The sequence below is a fragment of the Aedes aegypti genome, chromosome 1, assembly GCF_002204515.2.
Source record: "Aedes aegypti strain LVP_AGWG chromosome 1, AaegL5.0 Primary Assembly, whole genome shotgun sequence".
Classification (NCBI taxonomy): Eukaryota; Metazoa; Arthropoda; class Insecta; order Diptera; family Culicidae; genus Aedes; species Aedes aegypti.
The window spans coordinates 206,501,876-206,524,709 of NC_035107.1; the positions used below are offsets into that span (position 1 = coordinate 206,501,876).

At 42.0% G+C, this 22,834-nt stretch overlaps 2 protein-coding genes across 11 annotated transcripts in view; both read right to left on the minus strand.

Annotated features, from left to right (window-relative positions):
• Positions 1–22,834, minus strand: part of LOC5577980 (ecotropic viral integration site 5 ortholog) — a 117,688-nt gene that overhangs the window by 14,041 nt on the left and 80,813 nt on the right. For 8 of the 10 annotated variants that reach the window (XR_002503225.1, XM_021857337.1, XM_021857336.1 and 5 more), the window contains exons 3-10: positions 20,857–22,631; positions 20,130–20,294; positions 19,872–20,066; positions 19,652–19,810; positions 19,352–19,588; positions 19,160–19,183; positions 10,765–10,938; positions 10,108–10,698 (exon numbers count right to left, since the gene is read on the minus strand). Coding sequence is in view for 8 of the 10 variants with exons in the window: in XM_021857337.1 (XP_021713029.1) it covers positions 10,108–10,698; positions 10,765–10,938; positions 19,160–19,183; positions 19,352–19,588; positions 19,652–19,810; positions 19,872–20,066; positions 20,130–20,294; positions 20,857–21,486 (2,175 nt within the window). In the remaining 2 variants the exon portion in view is untranslated. The remainder of the gene's footprint in view (positions 1–10,107; positions 10,699–10,764; positions 10,939–19,159; positions 19,184–19,351; positions 19,589–19,651; positions 19,811–19,871; positions 20,067–20,129; positions 20,295–20,856; positions 22,632–22,834) is intronic. The other 2 variants (XR_002503226.1, XM_001656666.2) reach the window with 1 other exon arrangement.
• On the minus strand, positions 15,141–17,395 carry LOC5577983 (nucleolar protein 10). The gene has a single exon (XM_001656667.2). The coding sequence runs from the start codon at positions 17,279–17,281 to the stop codon at positions 15,242–15,244; it is 2,040 nt and encodes a 679-aa protein (XP_001656717.2). The 5' UTR covers positions 17,282–17,395; the 3' UTR covers positions 15,141–15,241.

Here is a 22,834-nt window from a genome sequence, read left to right on the forward strand (position 1 = left end):
TTCAACAGCTACCGTACATGTGTCTCAGCCGGTACGAAGCGTTTTTCCACCTCTCGTTCAACCTACCGCATTGATGTCGGCGCTGAATCAGCAACCCTATCCGTCGATGATCGCTCCAACAGGCAACGAAATCGGTCAATCGCATCCTTATTCGCAAGCACCCGCATCGTCCGCAGTCCCAGCAGTACTGGACACTAACCAGTTAGCAGCGAGGCAAGTCCTAGGGAAAGATTTGCCCAAATTTAGTGGTCGTCCGGAGGACTGGCCACTCTTTATCACGAGCTTCGAGCAGTCAACGTTAGCGTGCGGATATTCCGACGTAGAAAATCTTATCCGCCTCAAGAAATGTCTTGAAGGCAATGCGCTGGAATCCGTACGTAGCAAGCTTCTTCTTCCCTCCAGTGTGCCACACGTCGTTCAAACTTTGCGCACTCTGTACGGCAGACCCGAGCTGCTGATCCGGTCCTTACTGGAAAAAATTCACCAAGTTCCGACTCCACGGTACGATCGACTGGAAACGGTAATAGAATTCGGTATAGCAGTGCAGACGTTGGTGGATCACCTTGTTGCCGCAGGCCAGAATGTGCATCTCTCCAACCCTGCTCTCATGCAGGAGTTGGTAGAAAAATTACCGGGCACGATGAGAATGGAGTGGGCAGTCTATAAGTCTCGTCTTCCGGTAGCTACTCTACAATCCTTTGGGGATTTTATGTCTGGAATGGTGACTACGGCCAGCCAAGTTTCATACGAACTTCCTTCTCTCGACCGTTCCGGTAAAAACGACCGATCAAGAGCTAGAAACAAGGGAGTCATACAAACCCATTCCACTGGACTCGTAGCCGCTTCAACACCAACTACCTCCGTCATCAAGATCGGAAAACCAGCTAAACCGTGTGCTTGTTGCAACCGAGAAGGGCATAGACTGGTGGAATGCAACCGATTCAAGTCTCTGAGCACAGACGAACGATGGAAACTGGTGGAGCAGAGAAGCCTCTGCCGCACTTGCCTTAACAGCCACGGTAAATGGCCATGTCGGTCATGGAAAGGTTGTGAAGCCGAAGGATGCCGTCACAAACATCACACGCTTCTCCATGGTGCGATTGCGAATTCACAATCTGGAATGTCTGCTAGCCATCTGTCAGCTGGGCAATTCTGTATGTTCCGGATAGTCCCAGTGGTGTTGCACGGGAAGGGCCAAAAGCTTTTAATCTTCGCCTTCATCGACGAAGGCTCGTCAGAAACCCTCATTGAAGACGCAGTGGCCAAACAGTTAGGTGCACATGGACCAACCGAACCATTAACGTTGCATTGGACGGGGAACGTCTCTCGAGAGGAATCTAATTCGCAGCGAGTACAGTTGAAAATTGCTGCGAAGAATAGCGAGTCTATTCTCGACCTTCATCATGTACGCACAGTAAGCTGTCTTGTTCTACCGTCACAGACGCTGCGTTACGGAGACATGGTTCGACGTTTTCCACATCTAGGCGGCCTTCCTATTGAGGATTATACAAATGTTCAACCCAAGCTGCTCATTGGGTTGAACAATCTCAGTTTATGTGTACCGAGAAAACTACGAGAAGGGGGACCACACGACCCGGTCGCCGTTAAGTGCCATCTCGGTTGGAGCATATACGGCGGAGTTCCTGCCAGTGCGATTCGAAGTGTGGCTGTGAACTTCCACGCGGCTGCTCCATCAGATCCGGATAAATTGCTGAATGAACAGTTGCGCGATTATTTTTCCATCGAGAACAACATATCTGCTAGCATGGAAGTAGATTCGGAGGAAGACAAACGTGCTAAAGCGCTCTTAGAGTCCACCACCCGACGAATTGGCCAGCGATTTGAAACAGGCTTGCTCTGGAAAACAGATGCGATAGATTTTCCAGACAGTTACGCCATGGCGCTACGCCGCCTGCTTTCGCTAGAACGCAAGCTTCGCCAGGACCCAGAGCTTGGTGAGAGGGTAGTACAGCAGATACGTGACTACGAACAGAAGGGATATGCGCGTAAAGTTACAGAACAGGAATTGGCGTCCAGCGATACCAAGCGAACCTGGTATCTTCCTGTAGGGGTCGTTGTCAACCCCAAAAAACCCAACAAGCTTCGGTTAGTATGGGATGCAGCGGCGAAAGTCGGCGATGTGTCCTTCAACTCTAATCTCCTCAAAGGACCCGATCTGTTGACACCGCTGCTGGCCGTGCTCTCTCGCTTTCGGCAGTATCCAGTGGCAGTCACGGGTGATATAAAAGAGATGTTCCACCAGATCAGGATACGGAAGGAAGATCAGCAATCCCAACGCTTCCTTTGGAGGGAAAATCCAACTGAAATGCCACAGATCTACGTTATGGAAGTGGCCACGTTTGGTTCAACGTGCTCTCCAGCTTCGGCGCAGTTCGTTAAGAACCTCAATGCTAAAGAATACGCGAACCAGTATCCTCGGGCCGCGGCGGCTATCCATGATAACCACTACGTGGATGATTACTTGGACAGTTTTCAAACAATTGAAGAAGCTGTCCAGGTAGTTGAGGAAGTAAAGTTCGTCCACTCGATGGGCGGTTTTGAACTTCGCAACATGCTTTCCAATTCTGTCGAAGTACTGCGAAGGATTGAACAGCGCCCAGGAGAAAGTTCTAAAGACCTGTTGGTAACACGCGGCGAATCTACGGAGTCTGTACTTGGAATGCGATGGATACCGACGGAAGATGTGTTCACCTACACGTTTGCCCCTCGCGATGATCTGCAAGCGGTCCTAGAAGAGAATCACGTACCGACAAAGCGGGAGGTCCTGAAAGTGGTGATGAGCTTGTTCGATCCGCTTGGCTGCATCTCGTTTTTCTTGGTCCATGGAAAGGTGCTCATCCAAGATACTTGGATCTCTAAGATTGGCTGGGACGACCCAATTGGTGATAGCAGTTTGGAACGATGGAAACAATGGACTGGGCTCTTTGGTCAGCTACCTTCGCTGAGAATTCCTCGGTGCTATTTTCGTGAACCCTTTCCAAGAAACTTCGATCAACTACAGCTACATGTATTCGTTGACGCCAGCGAATCTGCGTTTTCTAGTGTAGCATACTTTCGGCTTCCAGTAGGGGAGCAGATCCAGGTAGCGATGGTGGCTTCCAAGACTAAAGTAGCCCCTATCAACACCATTTCCATTCCAAGGCTGGAACTGAAAGCTGCTGTTCTCGGAACTCGTCTTCTGGAATCTATAAAAGCACACCACACTATTCCAATTGCAGAATCTTTCTTGTGGAGCGATTCCAAGACAGTACTTGCTTGGATCCAATCGGAACATCGTCGTTATCACAAGTTCGTGGCGGTTCGCGTGGGGGAGATACTGCTTTCAACCGACGTAAACAGCTGGAGATGGGTACCGTCTAAAATTAATCCGGCAGACGAAGCCACCAAATGGAAAAATGGACCCAATCTGAACTCGGACAGTTCGTGGTTTCGTGGTCCTAGTTTCCTGCAGCGAGATGAACATTCCTGGCCGAAACTACTACAGAGCTTGGCCACCACCCAAGAAGAATTACGGTCTGTCCATCTGCATCGGGTTTCGTTTTCAGTCGTGGATCCTTCACGATTCAGCAAGTGGAACAGGATGCTAAGGACGACTGCATTCGTGTTGCGATACGTCGACAACTTAAAACGCCGGATAGAACGTCGTCAACCAATCAGTGGAATACTCCACCAAGAAGAATTGGCGAAGGCAGAACGTTTCCTTTGGAAAACTGCACAGGCTGAGGCATTTCCTGAGGAGATCGCCGCACTCAAGACAACCCAAGGTGCGCCGGAAGCACGGCACTGCGCTGTTTCGAAATCAAGCCGTATCTACAAGCGTTGGCCCTTTCTAGACGAGGAAGGAGTTCTACGAACGCGAGGAAGAATAGGCGCGGCCCCCTTTGTTCAGTATGAGGCAAAATACCCTGCGATTCTGCCCGAGAAACATCCGATTACGGCTTTGCTAGTCGAATCGTTCCATTGTCGATTCCGCCATGCGAACAGAGAAACTATCACCAATGAAATGAGACAACGTTTCGACATCCCAAGGCTCCGAGTTTTGGTAAGTCGGGTAATGCGAGATTGTACCTGGTGCCGTGTAACGAAAGCAGTTCCCATTCAACCGGTAATGGGACCAATGCCGGAGGCTCGCCTGAGATCCTTTGTACGACCATTCACACATGTGGGTCTAGATTACTTTGGTCCGGTCTTCGTTAAGGTCGGTAGGAGTCAGGCAAAGCGGTGGGTGGCACTTTTCACCTGCCTTACCATCAGGGCAGTTCACCTTGAGGTTGTCCATAGCCTCAGCACCGTATCGTGTATCATGGCTATTCGAAGATTTGTTTCTCGACGGGGCACCCCGGCAGAATTCTACACCGATAATGGTACCTGTTTTCAGGGCGCAAGCAAGGAACTGGCTCGGGAAATCCAATCCCGTAATGAAGCAATCGCACTTACGTTTACCAGCGCCCACACAAAGTGGCATTTTATCCCACCTTCGGCACCCCACATGGGCGGGGCGTGGGAACGCCTTGTGCGATCAGTAAAGGCAGCAATTGGAACCATATTAGATGCACCTCGTCGTCCGGATGACGAAACTTTAGAGACAATTCTCTTTGAGGCGGAAGCCATGGTTAACTGTAGGCCGTTGACCTACATGCCTCTGGAGTCAGCCGACGAGGAATCACTAACTCCAAACCATTTCCTCCTCGGAAGCTCTAATGGAGTAAAAATTTCGCCGACGGAACCAGTACCGGAACATGCAACGTTGAGGAATAGTTGGAAACTTGCCCAACATATCACCGATCAATTCTGGCGCAGGTGGATCAAGGAGTTTCTACCTGTGATTGCAAGAAGGTCTAAATGGTACGAGGAAGCAAGGGACCTACAAGTTGGTGACTTAGTCCTGGCCGTAAATGGCAACCTGAGAAACCAGTGGATTCGGGGCCGTGTCATCCAGGTCTTTCCTGGAAGAGATGGCAGAGTCCGACAAGCTCTCGTGAAGACAGCGACAGGAGTATTCAGAAGGGCAGCCGTTAAACTAGCGGTTCTTGACGTTGAAGAGAAGTGTAAACCTGACGATGAACACTCGGAGACCCCAGATCCTCGCCATGGTTTACGGGTGGGGGTATGTAACGACAAGACCCTTCGCTCTGGCGACACTGCCACTGAACAGCAGGCCCACTTTCCATCCGTACGCGACTGACAGTTGTCATCGTAGATGATTAGCAAATCATCGTAAGGTCAGATAAAGAAAAGTGATCGAGCTAGAAAATCCTGTGTTTAGATGTGAGCAAAATTGTTAATTATATAAAGAAGTGAATTTGATAAACTAATTATAATTGAATTACCTACATATTTACTATTTACAGTGTTTGAACCTATTCTATGCTAAAACTTAAATCTACCGTGCATTTCTATATAAAAAAACCTTTTCTAAATAGGCTAGAAGTGAGTACGATGAACATGCAAATTTGTTGAAAAACTAAAAGATTTATTTACAGAAGATTACTAAAATTATTCGGTGAACGTAAGATACGACCCTTCTTACTTCTGATCAGTACACCAAATATGTAAGCTATCCTAAAGTGCCTACAATTATTATAACTAATAAAATACAATCTATTTTAGCTTAAAGCGCACAAAACCTCAAAATCGTGTTTGCTTCTGAGAGTTGGTGAAATCTAACCCCACAACACGTATGAACTCCCGGATGAATTCCGAAAGAATTCCGGCAGAGCTCCGAAAGAATTCCCGGCAAAGCTCCGAAGACACTCTGGAGGAATTCCCAGATCAACTGTAGATTTCCTAAGAAACGGTGAAGGATTTCCGGAGGAACTCTGGAATATTTCCCGGAGGAAGTCTGAAGGAATATTCGGATAAACTCCAGAGGAATTCCTGGAGGAACCCCGAAAGAATTGCTGAAGAAATTACTGGAGGAACTCCGGAGGAATTGCTGGAGGAATTAAGAAGAAAATCTGAGGGAATTACCGGTGGAGCTCCGAATGATTTCCCGGAGGAACTCTGAAGGAATTTTTGGAGGATATCTAAAAAAAAAATCTTAGAGTATTTATGGAACTTGAAGCAATTCCTGGTGGAACTCCGGATGAACTTTCGGAGGATTGATGGATAAAATCCAGAGGAATTGCTGGAGGAACTCCGGAGGAATTTTTGGAAGTAAGGAATCCGGAGGGATCCAGGTGGCACCTGAAGGAATTCTAGGAGAAACTCGAAAGAAATTCCTGGAGAATTTCTGGAGGAAATCTAGGGGAATTCTGGGAGTAACTGCAGTGTAGCTCGAAAGGAATTCCCGGTGGAGCCGTTCAGAAATTCCTTGAGAAATTTTTTTCCAATAGTTTCCCTGGAAATTTCCCTCCTCCGGAATTTTCACCAGGAATTTCTCATGGGATTTCCAATAGCAATCCCTCCGGAGATTTCGTGCACGATTTTTTCGTGGGATTTGCACAAGGAATTCCTCTAGAGATTTCCTCCGCGAATTCTAAGGAATTTTCGACAGCAATCCTTTTGGTCCAGAATTTTCTGTGGGGATTTCGTCCAGAAGTTCATTAAGAAATTCCTCTGAGGATTTTCTTCAGAAATTCTTTCGTGGATTTTTTCAGAGATTTTTTCCGGAGATTTACTCCAGCAATTTCTTTTGGGATTTAGGCCAAAAGTTTCTCCGGGGATTTTCTCCTGGAATTCCTCCGGCGATATTCCCAGGAACTCCTCCGGGAATTTTCTCTAGGATTTTCTCAGTGGGTTTCAATAGCTATTATTTTAGGGTTTAGTCCAGAAATTTTTCGGGAATTTTGTCCAGAAGTTTTTTCCGGGGATTTCCTTCAAGAATTGCTCCGGGGATTTCCTCAAGAAGCACCTCCGAGGATTTCCTCCCAAATCTCCTCCTGCGATTTTCTCCAAGAATTTTTTTGGGGATTTCGTCAAGGAATTCCTCCGAGGATATCTTCCAAAAATTCCTCTGGCGATCCAGGTATTCCTCCGGAGATTTTCTCCAGAAATTTCTCCGGCGATTTTTTCCAAGAATTCTTCCGGTGATTTCCCCCAAGAACTCCTCCGGAATTTTCTTCAGAATTTTTTAAAGGGGATTTCCTCTGTGGATTTCATCCAGAAATTGTTCCCAGGATTTACTCTAGAAGTACCTCCAAAGATTTCATTAATAAATACCTCCTGGAATTCTATTATGAAATCCCTCCAGGGATTTTCTCCAAAAATTTCTTCGTTGATTTTCCAGAGAATTTATCCGGAGATTTCCTCTAGAAATTTCACTGGGGATTTGCACCAGAAATTTCCCGGGGATTCCCTCCATGAATTCCTTCGGGGATTTCGCCCAGAAATTCATTAAAAAACTAATTCGGGGATTTTTTAGATAATTTATCCGGAGGTTTCCTCTATGAATTCCTCCGAGAATACCCTCCTGAAGCTCCTCTGGCGATTTGCTCCAGAAAATCCTCCGGTGATTTTTTCGAAGAATTCCTCCGGGGATTTTTTTTTTTCATCCAATTGCAGTGATGCGACATTGCCCTCTAGATCATAATAAATGCAGAATGAGTGATCACGTGGTAATTATCCAAGCTATTAATATTTTTTAGTAACCACCGCATAGTTTCCAAAGAAAGATTCGAGTTGTATTGTAGTCGGCCTGTACAAACCAGCAAATTTTAAGCGTTGATAGTTACAGCGATCAACTCTGCTTAAGGTGATTATAGAACGAAGCCACACCACAAATTTTCAAGAGCACAAGACATAAAAACCAAACAGTGCACCGCGTTGAAAATCTATCCCATAGGTCACCACCAGCAAGCAGTTTGATTGGTTTTTCAACGCGAACTGTTGTTAGATTCTCCAGTCGTGTGCACTTGAAAATTCCAAGTTTGGTTTCGTTTTATAATCACCTTAAGTCACAAACACAAATAGTCATCGGCAGCATTACTTGTCTAGTGGAGGTGGTGATTTCATAGAAAATCTTAGTACCTTGAACAATTAGGAATCTTTTTTTTGTATTTTTTTAAGCTGTCTTTTACGACATATTTCCAACAACCTAATAGAATTGAAATAAAAGTGATTACGGTTAAATTTTCAAGTCACTTTTTTGAGAATCAAAAGTCACTTTTTTGAGAATCGAAAGTCACTTTTTAGTCACTTATCTCTCAAATCTGGTCACTAAAATTTTTTTTTTTTTTTGTACCACTTTTAGCTACCACTGCATATTCAAAAATTTGCAAAAAATAATTATTTAGCCCTAGCAAAATTTATCCTAGAATTGTTTTTTTTTTCTTTAATGACTTTTTCAAGAATTCAGTTTGTAATTTGTCTAAGGATATTTTCAGAAATTTTTCGGTGGTTTCTTAGAATTTCTTTTAGATTGTTGATTTAGAATTTCTTTGAAATTTCAATTAGTACATAATTCAATGATGCTTCCAATAATTACTTCAGAGATTCTTTCAGAGATTTATCAACAGATGTTCAGAAATTTCCCAAAAAATATATTCTATTTTTTTTTTTCTTAGGAATTTCTTTAAGAATTTCACTTGGCAATTTTCGAAGATTTTTTTTAGAAATTGTTGGAAGTCTGGTATACGGTCCGAAAGGTTATTCTAAAGGAAATCCTAAAGTAATCATTGATAGCATACATGATTAACTTTTGCAAGAGAGAATTCTGACAAAGAACTTCAAAAGAGCTTTTGGACCTTTGAGAATGTTTTGAATGAATCTTGAGGAAAATTGCAACAGTGCAAGCACCATATTCTGAACGGTTAAGAAAATCCAATTTGAATGGCATAAACATTTAGAAATTTCAACAACTAGGACATTGGTTTGTTTTGCCGTTGCATTTGTCTAATGTCCAAATTAACGAAAAGAATAAAATAGAATTCCTATGAATCAACAATCATTGAATAACTCTTATGTTAGTCTGTCACATGCATGTTCCTATTATGGACAGCAAACTAGTTTTACATATAATGTATGCTGAAAGACATCTTTTAGTGTTGGAGCCCTAAATAAATAGATGAAAAAACCGAATTTAGTACTATACCATTTAATTTCACTAGAGTTTGTATCCTTTGTCAGATACGCGTATTTCGACCTCAACTGTAAGGCCGTCTTCAGTGTCGTGTACTAGACTCGACTAGACTTCGTTTTTTTATCTATTTATAGGTATTCTACTGAACAGCTCGAAGATTTATTATTACCCTAAATAAACTTTTGAACAATCCGTGGATGATTTACTTGAGAAATCTTTAGAAGCGTCTGCGGAAATAATGCCTGGATGAAATGTTGAAAAAAACACTGGAGGAAATTCCTCGACAAATTTCATGAGGAATTCTTGATCTCATTAATTGAGGAGTTAGTTACAGGTTTTTGAAAATAACTCTCGAACGAACATTGAACAATTTCTGAGAGAATGCATAGATACATTCCTAAAGGAATTCATTTGAAAATTTCTGGAAATGAAAATTATTGAAAAATTAAAAATTCTTGTAGAACCTTCTGGAATAGTTCCAAAACAAATATCTAGAATAAACTTGTATGGATTTCCAGGAAGAATACCTGTGTAGGAATAATCGGAATATATTCTAGAGTAACAACTGGAGAAATAGAGAAATATTAGAGAATCTCTGAAGAGAACCCTAGAGGAGTTTTCGGAGTAATACTGGTGGTACCAGCGTTGCACTGTTGAATGATTTCCTTTAGCAAATTGAGAATGAATTCATCGGACAGTTCAATTTACTGCAGCAATTCATGGGAGGATTGTTGGCAGAATCTCTAGAGGAATATCTGAATCCCATGATTAGTCTATGAACGTGTTCCTGAACAAATCTTTTTAGTATTCCTAAAGCTTTTTTTTTCGAGGAATCTGTGAAAGATGTGCTGAAGAAACTTCGAGTGTCTCGAAAAAAGACTTTTCAGCTTGCATAAAAATTCAAGTTTCCAGGCGTTAAACCCAGTTCAATCATATGGGTAAACGTGGTTTACGACTTAAGCAAAGCTGAAGAAATCGGCCCTAAGTCTATAAAAAGAGACCAACCACCAGCCCTAAACAGGACATCTATTCAAATCTTAAAAATTTTGGATACCGTCCTCCCCTACCTTGGTTTCTAGTCGGGAAATCTCCTGCTTCAGCTCCGCCACCGTCTGACTCTGTTCGGTGAACTTGATCTTGACATTCATCAGTTCATCCTTCATACGAGATTCCAGATCCGAGTACCGGTGCTGTTGTTCACGAGCCTTATTCGACAACTCTCGTTCCCGGGTCAGCGATTCTTCCAGCTCTTCCTTCACCTTCTTCGACTCTTCGTCCTGTCGGCGCAGCTGGTTGGTGGAAACCTGCACCTGCGTTTCCAGCTCCATCACTTTTAGTCGCAGCTCCTTCAGCTCAGTTAACGTTTCCATCTCTCGAATCCGAGTCGTCATTAGTTCCTCTTCCAGCTTTTGAATGTCTGCGGTTCGGGAGGATTCCCAAAACAGTAGCTTCTTGGCACCAGACTCACTGCTCTGAGCAGCCTCGTTTCGTTGTTCCGACAGTTGTCGCTGCCACTGGGTACTTAACTCCTGCACTCGCTGCTTGAGCTCTTTCAGCGATAGACTAGCTTCAGCTTCCCGTAGCTTACTTGCTATCAGTTCGTCCTGCAGATGTGCCACCGAGTTGTCGATACTAGTTTCTCGGAGGCGTTTCTTGTCCTGTAAATGCGGCAAGAATTACATAAGAATCAATAAGCAAACAGTTAACACAAGCATGAAACTTACTTCTTCCAATTCTTGGATCTTAGTCTTTAGGTTTCGTATCACATCTTCGCTTTCGGCTAGACTCTGGCGCACTTTGACGAGTTCCTCCAGCAGACAGGAAACCATTTCATCCCGTTGCTTGAGGGCTTCCTCTTTCATGATCAGTTCGTCAAAAGAGTTTTGTCGGGAGTTGTTCTGTGTGGATGAAAAAAGAGAGGCAACATGATGGGCATGCATTGAGGCAGAATGTGATGAGAGGATGTTTAAAGGCTAAGGGAAAACTGTATAAAAGAACATGCGTGAATCGGAAGCAACTGCTGCAAGGGAAATGTAGGCGCTAATACTAGTAAAATAGGCTAAAACTAAGGAGGATTTTCTAGGGAATCACAGGGCTTGGTAGTGACTGAAAAATAAGAACTGTAGGGACCACATGCCTAAAAAGAGACAAAAACTGAACCAAAAATGAAACAAAAGATTTTTAAGAGAACCCAAACAGACATTTCTTAAGATTTTCTCTTGGAATTCCACGAAACATTACTTTCATGTTTTTTCTTCAGACATTTCATTACAAGTCCATTCAGGAGTATTTTTTCTACTGAAAAATTTAGAAAAAAATCTAGAATTTTTAAGGAATTTCTTTTTAGAGATATTTTTAAATAATTTTCCATAAATTTATCAAAATAGTTTTCAACCCTTTCAAAGTTAATTGAGTGATTAAACTATGTATGTTTGTAGGTTTGTGTTCCAGATTTGTTCACTCCATTCCTGAGTAAGGTACCATAGGGTTCCCAATTGCCCTTGTTTCAATGAGGTAAGTAAACAAAAACATGTATATTTCAGTGAATATGTTAACTTATCCTCCAAGCTAATGCGTAAATCTTTGAGGCATCATGTAGCAAGCACGAAGATGGGGTAACGGTAGTATTTTGGACCCTTTGACGAATTGATTATCTTACAATACATCTAAACTATCACTCCGTAAAAAAATGTTGGAGCGTAATCTTCTTTTTTGTGTAAGAAAGCTGCGGATATTTTTCCTGTTCTACTGTACGTTGAAAGTTGTACTCCCTTACAATTTTGAACTGAAATACCAACATTGTAGAATTCATTCGGTTTGAATTCAAAAATAAACTGAAACGCCATCAGTTTTCTAATCACATGAGGAAAGTGAAAGTTTTCTTAGGCAGCGTCCATTTATTACGTAACGCTAAAATTGGAAATGGATGCCGCCTTATTAGAGACTGAATTTGTGTTTGACACTACACTTTTTTACATATTCTGATTCTACGTTTAAAATTGAGCCATAATTCGAAGTTTCACAATTGTCCATTCCCTGGAACTATTGCTAAAACAAGTTTGAACTGAAGTTGAAATCGCTTTTGAATCACCCCTCGGTAAATTTTACTATGGGACGAGCTGTCATTTTGTAAATTGAAACGTCATTGAGTCTACGAATTGAAATCTTCATTAAACAACAATAATGTCAAAATTAGGACATCAGAGCGTAATAAAATTTGGTTATACTTAGAAAAATGTGCTCTTTGGATCAAGCTACGAGAAACTGTAATTTTTTCATCGCTGAAGAACCCAACTATCAGACAAAAAATGGAAGAAACTTCCAGAAAGTAGCTTATCATTCTTAGTTGACATATTAAACAATTGTTTTCAATTAGCATATTCTCCTGACAAATGGAAAAATGCTAAGGTTGTACCAATTTTAAAACCAGACAACTTCTAGCTATCGTCCAATCAGTTTGCTTTCCTCTATCAGTAAACTTTTTAAAAAAGTTGATTTGAACAGAATGATGGTCCACATCAACGAAAATTCAATTTTTGCCAATGAACAGTTCGGATTCCGCCATGGACATTCAACCACTCATCAACTTTTACGTGTAACAAATTTGATCCGTTCCAACAAATCTAAAGACTATTCTACTGATCTTGCTCTTCTAGACATAGAAAAAGCATTCGACAGTGTTTGGCATAAAGGCTTGATCGTAAAATTAAAAAACTTTAACTTTCCAACATAGATTGTTAGAATAATTCAAAGTTATCTGTCAAATCGTACATTTCAGGTTAATCATCAGAACTGCAAGTCTGAAAGACTTCCTGTAAGAGCTGGTGTTCCTCAAGGCAGCATTTTGGGACCAATATTATACAATATTTTCACATCTGACTTACCTGAGATACCTCAGGGATGTTTGTGGATGACACAGGCCTCTCCGCCAAAGGACGAAGCCTGCGTGTCATCTGTAGTCGATTGCAAAAAAGTTTGGATATTTTTTCTTCATACTTACTTGCAAAAATGGAAGATTTCTTCTAATGCTCCCAAAACTCAACTAATGATACTCCCACATAAACCAAAAGCTCTTTATTTGAAACCTTCAAGTAGACATGTTGTCACGATGAGAGGGGTTCCAATAAATTGGTCAGATGAAGTTAAGTATCTAGGGCTCATGCTAGATAAGAATTCAACTTGATCATATTAAGGGCATTCCAGCCAAATGTAACAAATCATCAATGATATGCAATCAAATTTTCAGGCCAGCCATGTTGTATGCTGTACCAATATGGACTAGCTGTTGTAATACCAGGAAGAAAGTTCTGCAGAGAATTCAAAATAAAATCATGAAAATGATTCTGAAGCTTTCTCCCTGGTATAGTACCAATGAGTTACACAGAATATCCAAGGTTGAAACATTGGAACAAATGTCGAATAAAATAATTAATAATTTCAGGCAAAAATCGTTACAATCTTCTGTTGCCACTATTAATGCGTTATATATTTAGTTAAGTTAGGTTAAGTGAATTGAAAACGTGTTTTTTTCTCTTATAAGCAGGTGGAATCAACTCACCTGTAAAAAATCTGAACTGCTACGGCAAATGGAATGTAATATGTTGTTAACAAAATGTTAATAAAAACTTAAATTTATTTTACCAAATTAGGATGATAGTGTTGTTTAACACAAAACAACTAGCTATAAGAAAATAATGTAATGTTTGGAATTATTGATTTGATTTATTGTGACTGTAGGCATTTGCCCATTATCTTAAACTAATTACAATGTTATTCCGTCAATACAACTAAAAATTAAATCTTATTACATACTTAATTTGTTCTTTGGACATTTCGACATTTAAACAATCACGGTTTGCATTATAAAATGACATCATACGATATATAGGTTCATTCAATTATACTAATAAAGCAACTTAAAAATACTTTTTAAATCTCCCTCCACAGGACGACGATCATGGCTCACAAGAATGTAATACTCCGGTTCGAGGATCTATGTTGCTACTTCCGGAAATCAATCGGAAGCGCCGGCGCGCGGTTAGACGAGTACTAAAGTTGTGTCGGATCCGATATCGAGGAAGAAACATTCCTAGGTGTAGGATTTTTCGATAGAAAACCATAGTTTCCGGACGTATTGAGTGAATCGATTTCTAAGAGAACAAAACGTCAGAAAACAATGATGATGACCAGGAGTCGCGATCGAGAAATGGAAGATAAAGTTTGACCAGTATGATTTGGAGGAAAATTTTGCGCATAGTGCATTCGATTAAATTAATGAATTTTATTCAAGTACGTTCTGAAGTGTACTTTTCAAACCTTATTCGAATTGTATTTTAAGAAGACTGAGATATAGCAAGATTTTTAATAAGGAAGGACTTAGCATACCGCGTACGAATCTAACAAAGCGCGTTCGCTAAAATGTTTGTAAACTCATAGTTTTGTTATCTTTTTAAATTCCGAAAGTTGAAAACTGTACAAGAGTTAAAATTTCAACCATAAATTTCTCTTGCGATATTTGCGGGAGTGAGTTTAAAGATTTATTCAGGGCTTCTTCTTTCAAAAGAAGATTTTTCCAGAAATTGCTTAAATTATTTATATAAGAATTCTTCTAGGAATGTCTTTTGACCTGTGAAACTCAGTTTGACTCCTTTTAATGGGGTAAAAAACCGCTACCATCCTGGAATCATTATAGTCTTGTTCGGTCGGGGTAAAATCGTGTTTCGGTGGACTGTATTTACGGGACTTCCAGAGTACGGTTCTTATCGGGCGGAATTTCGGGTTTCCTTTCGGATCGCGGTCGGAAATGAATCGGTAGTCGGAATTAACTTTACCAAACTTAACTTTATTTAAACTTGCACGAACGCGTCGCGATGCTTCCTGTTCGGTAGGCGGGTGAACTAATAATGGCGTTCGCATTCGCTTTTCCCTCGCTTTCTCCTCTTCCGTTGTGTCGTCGTTTTCGCGCGTTTTTCTACTTCCTTTCCAAACGCACATCGTTGCGTTCAGCATTGGGCGATGCGAGTCGGCGCTGCTACACTGAACGCTTTTCGTTTGGAACAAGTCTCATGGAAGTTTTCGGAATTCTCAAACAACACAATGATTACAATGGCTTTTATAAACGCTCGTTTTATTAAATTCTTCATAAACTTACCTTTAGATTCAACAGAATCATACAACTCTTAACCTACCAAGCCCAAAGTTCTACTTCCTGGACAAACGCTTTAAACTGGTCGTCGGCCGTATCACCTTTTTACGTTCTTCCCGGTGCTTTTTCAGTTCCGCCTGTCGCTTCTTGTCGAATACTTTCTTCTTCCGTTCGGTACTGAACGTCATCTGGCAATTGCCCAACCCTCCCAACATTTTCACTTCTATCGGTTTGCTGGCGGCCAACCGCTTACCCAATCCTGCTTTGCTGATTCTCTTGTTCGCGCTGCCTATATTGAAATCTTCCTTTTCGTGAACCTCTATCGAAGGACCACCGTCGTCCTCTTCCTCTTCTTCCTGATCCAGCTCCATCTGCCGCTCTCGCTTCTTTTCCAAATTAATTTTCTTGAACTCCTTTTTAACTTCCTTCGTCCAAGTCTGATCATCATCGGAGCTTTCGTCCTTTTCGCTGAACAAATCGTCATCCGTGCTGCCTTCCTCCTCTTCGTTTTCCCGTCTCTCTGCGGCCGCAGCTGCTGCTTCCTCTCTTGCTTTCACCTTTTGGGCCCGGGACTTGTCCAACCGCGTCAAAACGGGATTCAGTAAACGATACTCAACAGCCGTCTTGTCAACCGCAAAGTCAGGATTCTCAAACATGTTTTTGAATCGATCATCCGACAGAAGATTGCTGGCAGCCGATTTGAGTTTGCTGCTTCCCAGCTCTTGCTCGGTGAGAAGTTTCTCAGCCAGCTCGGCGTTAACTTTCGGTAAGTTTGATTTGAGCTGGAGCCGAGCTGGACGGGATTCTTCGATTTGTTTAGCGATCTTTTCCTTGCGATACCGCTGAAATGCGAATGGATCAGCGATGGCCTTGGCCTTGTTATACAGTCGGATGTCGATGAAGAAGCCATGCATGTATGCTCGCAGCATGCTGGTTCCCTCGAGATGATCCAGTCCCAGATCAGCCAGTTCCTGTTTGGTGATAAACTTGTAATCATCGTAGATGTTCTGCACACTTTCCGATTCGATTTCTTCTGTGAGATTATCCAGGAACGAGCACCACCTTGGGGCAGGTCCCAAACTGGGAATGTAATACGTCATCATCTTTGGTTCTTCTTGAGCGAAGAACAACAGGCCACTTTTAGGGGACGTGGTAAAGTCGTTGAAATTGCTGTTTGATTCAATGTAGGCAATCTGTTTGCCAGTATTCTCGTCCCAGATTTTCAACATGGCATTATCCAACGAATAGACTGCGTTGTTCTCCGCGTTAAAATCGATTTTACGCACGGCAAGTTGATTAAGATGATCTTTAACGAGCAGTGGTTCCTTTGCTCGAATGTCGTACAGAAGTACATGTCCAGAGTCCGTGCCTACAGCCATCTGCAATCCATTCTTTGATTTTAACGTAGAGACCGAAGGAAACTTCTCATTGTTCTGTATGTTTACAGCCACGTCCAATACTCCGCATCGATTCTTGTCCCTGGGATCCCATGCTTCCACAGTGCCTTCTTGAGTTCCAACACAGAGTAAATGATGTTCCGGATTCACTTCGCACGCATTAATACTACTTGCCGAGGTGCTGTAGGGTTGTAGAAATTGTCCTCTCTCTGTATTCAAGCGATAAATCTCCGATGACGTTCCAACAAGAAACAAATCGCATGACGGTTTGTGGTAGTCCAGATCTCTTCCAAATCGCGGAATGCGCAATCGGTAGTGTCTTCCATGGGCAGCGTGAAATTCCACAAATCGATCCGCCTGCAGAAAGACCACTTTGCTGTAGTCTTCGCTGAGAATTTTAAACTTCACGACCTCGGAATCGAAGCATCGCTCAAACTTCAGCGACAGATTATTCACATCGTAGCATTTTATTCGCGGTTTGTACGTTCCGGTAGCCAAAATGTACTGCCCATCCGGTGTCATTTCGATGCTGGTGGCCACACTCGGCATGTCGAAATCCTGGATCAGCTCAATTCGACGACTGACGTCAGCTTTCTTGCGCTGAGCTTCGCGACGTTTTTTGTCCGATATCCAGTCCGGAAGTGCCTTGCCCGCACTCAGGTTATAAATTTTCACATCACCCACATCCGTTACTAACATTTTTAAGCCGTTTCCAATAGTTTTAGCATGGAAAATTCAAAAAAATATTCGCTACACTTGCGAGACACAATCCACGAGAAACACGCGATTCGCGAACTAAACAACAATAATAAAGAGAAACGTCATTTGACGGAGCAGCCAGCAAACGTGCGCGCACTCTGTGTGCTGTCTGTTGTCTCGCGATGCGAATTCATGCTGTCAGCAGCAGATCAGAGCAGTGCTGTGTGTGCATATAGGGGTAAGTGGAAGATGATTGCCATGCGGGAACGAAACGTATCTTTTTTTTAAATCTTTATTATTCCAAACATTACATTCAAACAGGTGAGTTGATTTCACCTGCTTATAAGAGAAAAAAACGCTTTCAATTTACTTAACCTAAACATATAACGCATAAATCGTGGCAATAGAAGATTGTAACGATTTTTGCCTAACATTATTAATTATTTTATTTGACATTTGTTCGAATGTTTCAACGGTGGACATTCTATGTAAGGGATGGTACACAAATTATGTCACGGTAAATTTAAACTTTTTCGACCCCTTTGTCACACTTTTTGTATGAGTCCTCCGAAAATGTTGTAAGGCTTGTCACACTTGACTCGACCCCCTCCCCCCATTGGAGCGTGACGTAATTTGTGCATGACCCCTAACACATTGGTACTATACCAGGGAGGAAGCTTCAGAATCATTTTCAAAATTTTATTTGAATCATCTACAGAGCTTTCTTCCTGGTATTACAACAGATAGTTCGTATTGGTACAGCATACAACATGGCTGGCCTGAGTATTTGTTTGAAGATCAAAAGCTTGTTCTTAAGACAAAGTTTTGATTTTCTATTACTAAGGGAATAGAGACATTTTATATATTTGTAACATTTGGCTTGAATGCCCTCAATGTGATTTTTGAAAGTTAAATTCTTATCTAGCATGATCCCTAGATATTTAACTTCATTTGACCAATTTACTGTAACCCTTCTCAACGTGACATGTCTAGTTGAAGGTTTCAAATAAAGAGCTTTTGGTTTATGTGGGAATATTATTAGTTGAGTTTTTGAAGCATTAGGAGAAATATTCCATTTTTGCAAGTATGAAGAAAAAATATCCAAACTTTTTTGCAATCGACTACAGATGACACGCAGACTTCGTCCTTCAGCGGAGAAAAAAAAATAAACTACTCAAGGAAACATCGGAAACATCGCTTTAACCATTCGGACATGAGAATTGTCCCTGTTTTAAAGCATATTAGATGTCTTAATAAACTGTTGCTCTGTATTTTTTGAAACATTTTTTTTGTGATTCTATGCTGTAGTAATTGAGAATTCACTGTTTTCGCTCTACACGAAGCTTTTCAACCATTTGTGTTTGCTTAAAAGTGAAATTTACTATTCTTGATAAGCATTTTCCAATTTCCAATGCTTAAATTGACAGAAATCTACTTTGTTTGCAAGTGATCCATAATTTTGGCAAACAATCCGTTCCTGGTTCATATTATGCATTCATATTAAATCTAAGCGAACGAGCAATGTTTATGCCATAATAACCAAAATAAAAATCAGGGCAGATTATGACAATAGAAGTTTTCCGATATTTAAAAAAACATGAGGCAAAGCCATAGAACACTAAATACTTCATTCTACTGGCTAAGTTATTGATTGAACTTTCCACAAATGTGTGTTCTCATATGTTATTCAAACGTTATGTAAAAGAATAAGATTCATTAGGTTATGAAAACTTTAAACCCAAAAGCAACATTCCAATGAATAAAATGCATGCAAGAATAAATCAAAATATAAACTAAATATCAAGCATGATTCAGCTGACTGCAATGAGTTTTGTCGCAAGAAAAAGTGAATCAAGGAAAATGAGCTTTACAACTTACAGATTCTATAGAGTTATCCGCATTCTGTGGGCCGGCAAGATACAAAAGATATGGCAAAGTGTTAATTACAGCGGCAGAAAGAGACACGCAAATTATTATGCCGATAATGGCTGCAGACCAGCCCAAACTGCTGGCGTCAATTACTGTCATTCATTTACAACGGATTTTCCAAGAGGTTCGACCGGTACTTACATTCTCTTGAAGCCGCAGGCTCAGCGCTCGCACTTCCTCGTTGGCGTTCTCGAGCTGGTGTGACACCTCCAGGTGGACTCGCCTCAGTGCCAACAGTTCCGACTGGATGGCGTAGCTGGTTTCCTCCTCCTCGGCTCGAGAGACTTGGCCGCGCACTAGCCGGTCGGCCAGTTCGGCGCTTTCTGCCTCCAGAAGTTCGTTCCGCTTTTTCAACAGTCGATTTTCGCTGCGTAATCGCTGTTGAGAGTAAAAAATTAGTTTTAAAATTTGAACATGAGCTTTGTGAGCTTTTGAACTTACCCTCAATTCGACCATCTCTTCCTGTTCCTTCTTCCGTAGATCGGCATACTCTTTCTCCATTTTCTTCATCTTTTTGGTGTTGATTTTCACCTGGAATGCTAGATTGAACAGCCCGTCGCTGTCCTGTTCTACCTTTTGAGGAAGTTCCTTTTGGAAGTACTGCGAATAAAAAGCAAGATTGAATATGGCCTGATTGCCGAGGATCTATTTTGAAACTCACCTTCAACATCGCTTCCATGTCTAGGGATAGTAAGGTGTCCTTTCCGATTAGCAGCAGGGCGATAGCGACTTTGAATATGAACTCCATTCCCTCAGATAGAAACACGTCCATTATCCGACAACTTAAGGTGAGATTTAGCGCGGTTGTGTACAATGTGAGGAACCAACTGGAAGCGTACATCGACGTTTGGAAACTCTGCGGAAAAGAAGTGATACAAATTAAAGCTAAAAAACTTGTTGTCTATAGGAATAATGTTACCTGAGACTGGAAGTGCAGATGCAATTCTGGGATTTGTTCTTGAACAATGTTTTCTAACTGGTACATGCAGAGGCCCAGCTCTGCCATCGATGGTTTAAACATGTCCCGCATGCGATATTGTTGCATGATTTGTACCAGTACGGAGAAGGCGTCTTCCTCGGGCATCTAAAATGAGAGCGATGGATGTTGGGGTTGAGTACAGAGCAAATCAATAATTAATTACTGGGAGGTTCGATTTGAAAACGGTCTTCGGCAAAAATGTAGCTTATTATTGCATTTCACAGTACTAATGTAGCTCTAATCCCTAGGAGCACATGGGCAAACACTATGACCGATTGAATGAATTGCTTGCTTTTTCCATAGTAATTCCCATATAAACTTTGAAGGGCTTGTGCAGTCTCAGTTTTTATTGTTAGATTGAGCTCAAATTTTGAGAGGACACTCAGAATATGATTTGGAATCGAATGAGCAGTGTGGAGCAAAAACAATGTTTTGAACTGCTCTAATGCCAACACATCCGCAATTGATTGGTGAATTTCTGAAAATAAGTCATGGACGCCCCTATTTGAACCCATAAACTACTTGCAAAATGCGTTCAGAAACGTTTGTTTTAACCTTTTTTACAATTTTGCACAATGCAAATAAATACCCCAGAATCTTAAAATTCAAATCCCTATTGAAGGCCCAATGAGAAAAGTATGCTCAGTTTTGCGAATCAGAAACTCACCTGCATCAACAGCAATCCCACGATGAATCCGGATCCCTGGCAATACCCAACCTCCCGGTCGTGCAGCGAGTAGGCCTTCATCACATTGAACAACGCTTCCTGTCCGAGGCCGTCCTTCTCCTTGAAAAAGTCGTGCTCCGGATAGGTCCGGGCAATATCCCTCCGTATAACTTTCTCGCATGCGCTGGTCGCTTTGATGTACTCAGCGTACTGTTTCTTGTCGGTCTCGGTGGCTCCACACAGCAACTGCCACACGATGGCCCGAAAGTGATGCGGAATGCCCTTCCGGACCAGCTCTTTCACTGTGGGCGCTTTGCGCTTCTGACCGGCTTCCCAGTCGGCGACGATGCCGGCCCATGTCGACCAGATGTCCTCTTCTCCCACCGAGGACGCACCCGAGTTGAGCGAAATCTGACTGGTGTCGGAGCTCTTCCGACTGTGGGCGGAACTTTGCAGAGAGTTTAGACTCTTCGAGTCACTCTCGATCAGCTTGTTGGCGGCCTCCAGTTTTGCTAGCAGGGAGAGTTCAGAACTTGGTAGAGATTCGGTCATATCCTGGGGCTGGGGACTTGGGTGGTGGTGGTTAGTGCGCAGATTATTGCTGTCCGATTCCGACACCGTCAATGTCATTACTACTAGCTACTACAGTTTTAGGCGATGGTGGTACACAACAGAGTACACGGACGACGCGCGGTCATACGTCGGGGTTTTCAGTGGAGCATCAAAGCTGGGTGGGATTGGAAGGGATGATCTGTTTCCCTTTCAGAATGGATGTAGCGATGGGGAAGGTGTACACGTCGAGGGGAATGTACTAACACAGATACAAGCACAGGAGGGTCTTGTCAGTAAGAGACCTCTTCTTACATTTGGTTGCACAATAAACTTAGAAAACTATAAAAAGTGATAGCAACTGGCAAACTGCTGCACCAGCAGTATCATTCATGAAAGACTTTGAGATAACAATTACATAAATAATAAATAGAACATCTTTTTAATCTCTACTTAAAATTAAAATGTATATGAAAACAAAATAATACTTTTGGCTTTAGCCTTAAATATGTAGCTAAGCACCTAAGAGGCAGTTACTAAAAACTAATAAGCAGTACGAGATGCACGTGGAGGGAGAGTAAGGCGTACAAAATAAATAATACCAGTTGATAATACGAAAGCAACAGACAGACAGGCCCACTAACTTGGGGGCAGCACTATAGCGAATGCGTGAATGCGGAATGAAGTACACGCGACTAGTAGTGGAGAGTAGTGGATGGCAGACGCGAACAGTCTGAACTGAACACACAGCTGTGAATAGTTGGTGATAGGCCCTTTTCCGCCGCTGCTGTTGGATGCACTTTTGTTTTAATCTTTGCAAGCCTTTTTTAGCATGCAATGTGTGGGACGAGTACGAATGTGGGTGTATGTTCCAAACAATGTCGCTTATGTTGTTTATGCCGATGGCGGGTAAGCGGATTGCAAATACTTTCAGTTTCTAGTAGAGATTCCGGAGAATTGTTTCGATTTTTCGGCTATTGTTCCATGTATGTGAAAGTGGTTTCGTGGTGCGATTTTGCTTTAATCGAGATTTTTGTGTTCTGTCGATTGAGGGATTTGGAATGACGACGACGGATGGTGGGGGTGATGAGATAATGATGTCGTTTTGCTGCGAGGAGTGACGAATCCTTTTAAGATGCGCAAAACTGTTGCAGTTGCTGTTGATGCATCAGATGCCGCTGCACACTTGTGCAATCCTTTTTTGTGTGATGTTTGATTTTTTGTTTCTGCAGAAGAGATGAAAGAAGAGAAATATAGTGTTAGCTAACTGTTTAAGTGCTGTTGGTAATTGTTTTGCTGCAAGCATGTCTTAATGTGCATTATAGGCGTTAACAGGTTCCAGGGACAAAATCCCGGTGCGCACATGTTTCCATTTGAGTTTTGATTTGTAGACAGTTATAGATGGAGCTTTTATAAGTTTTTTAATAGA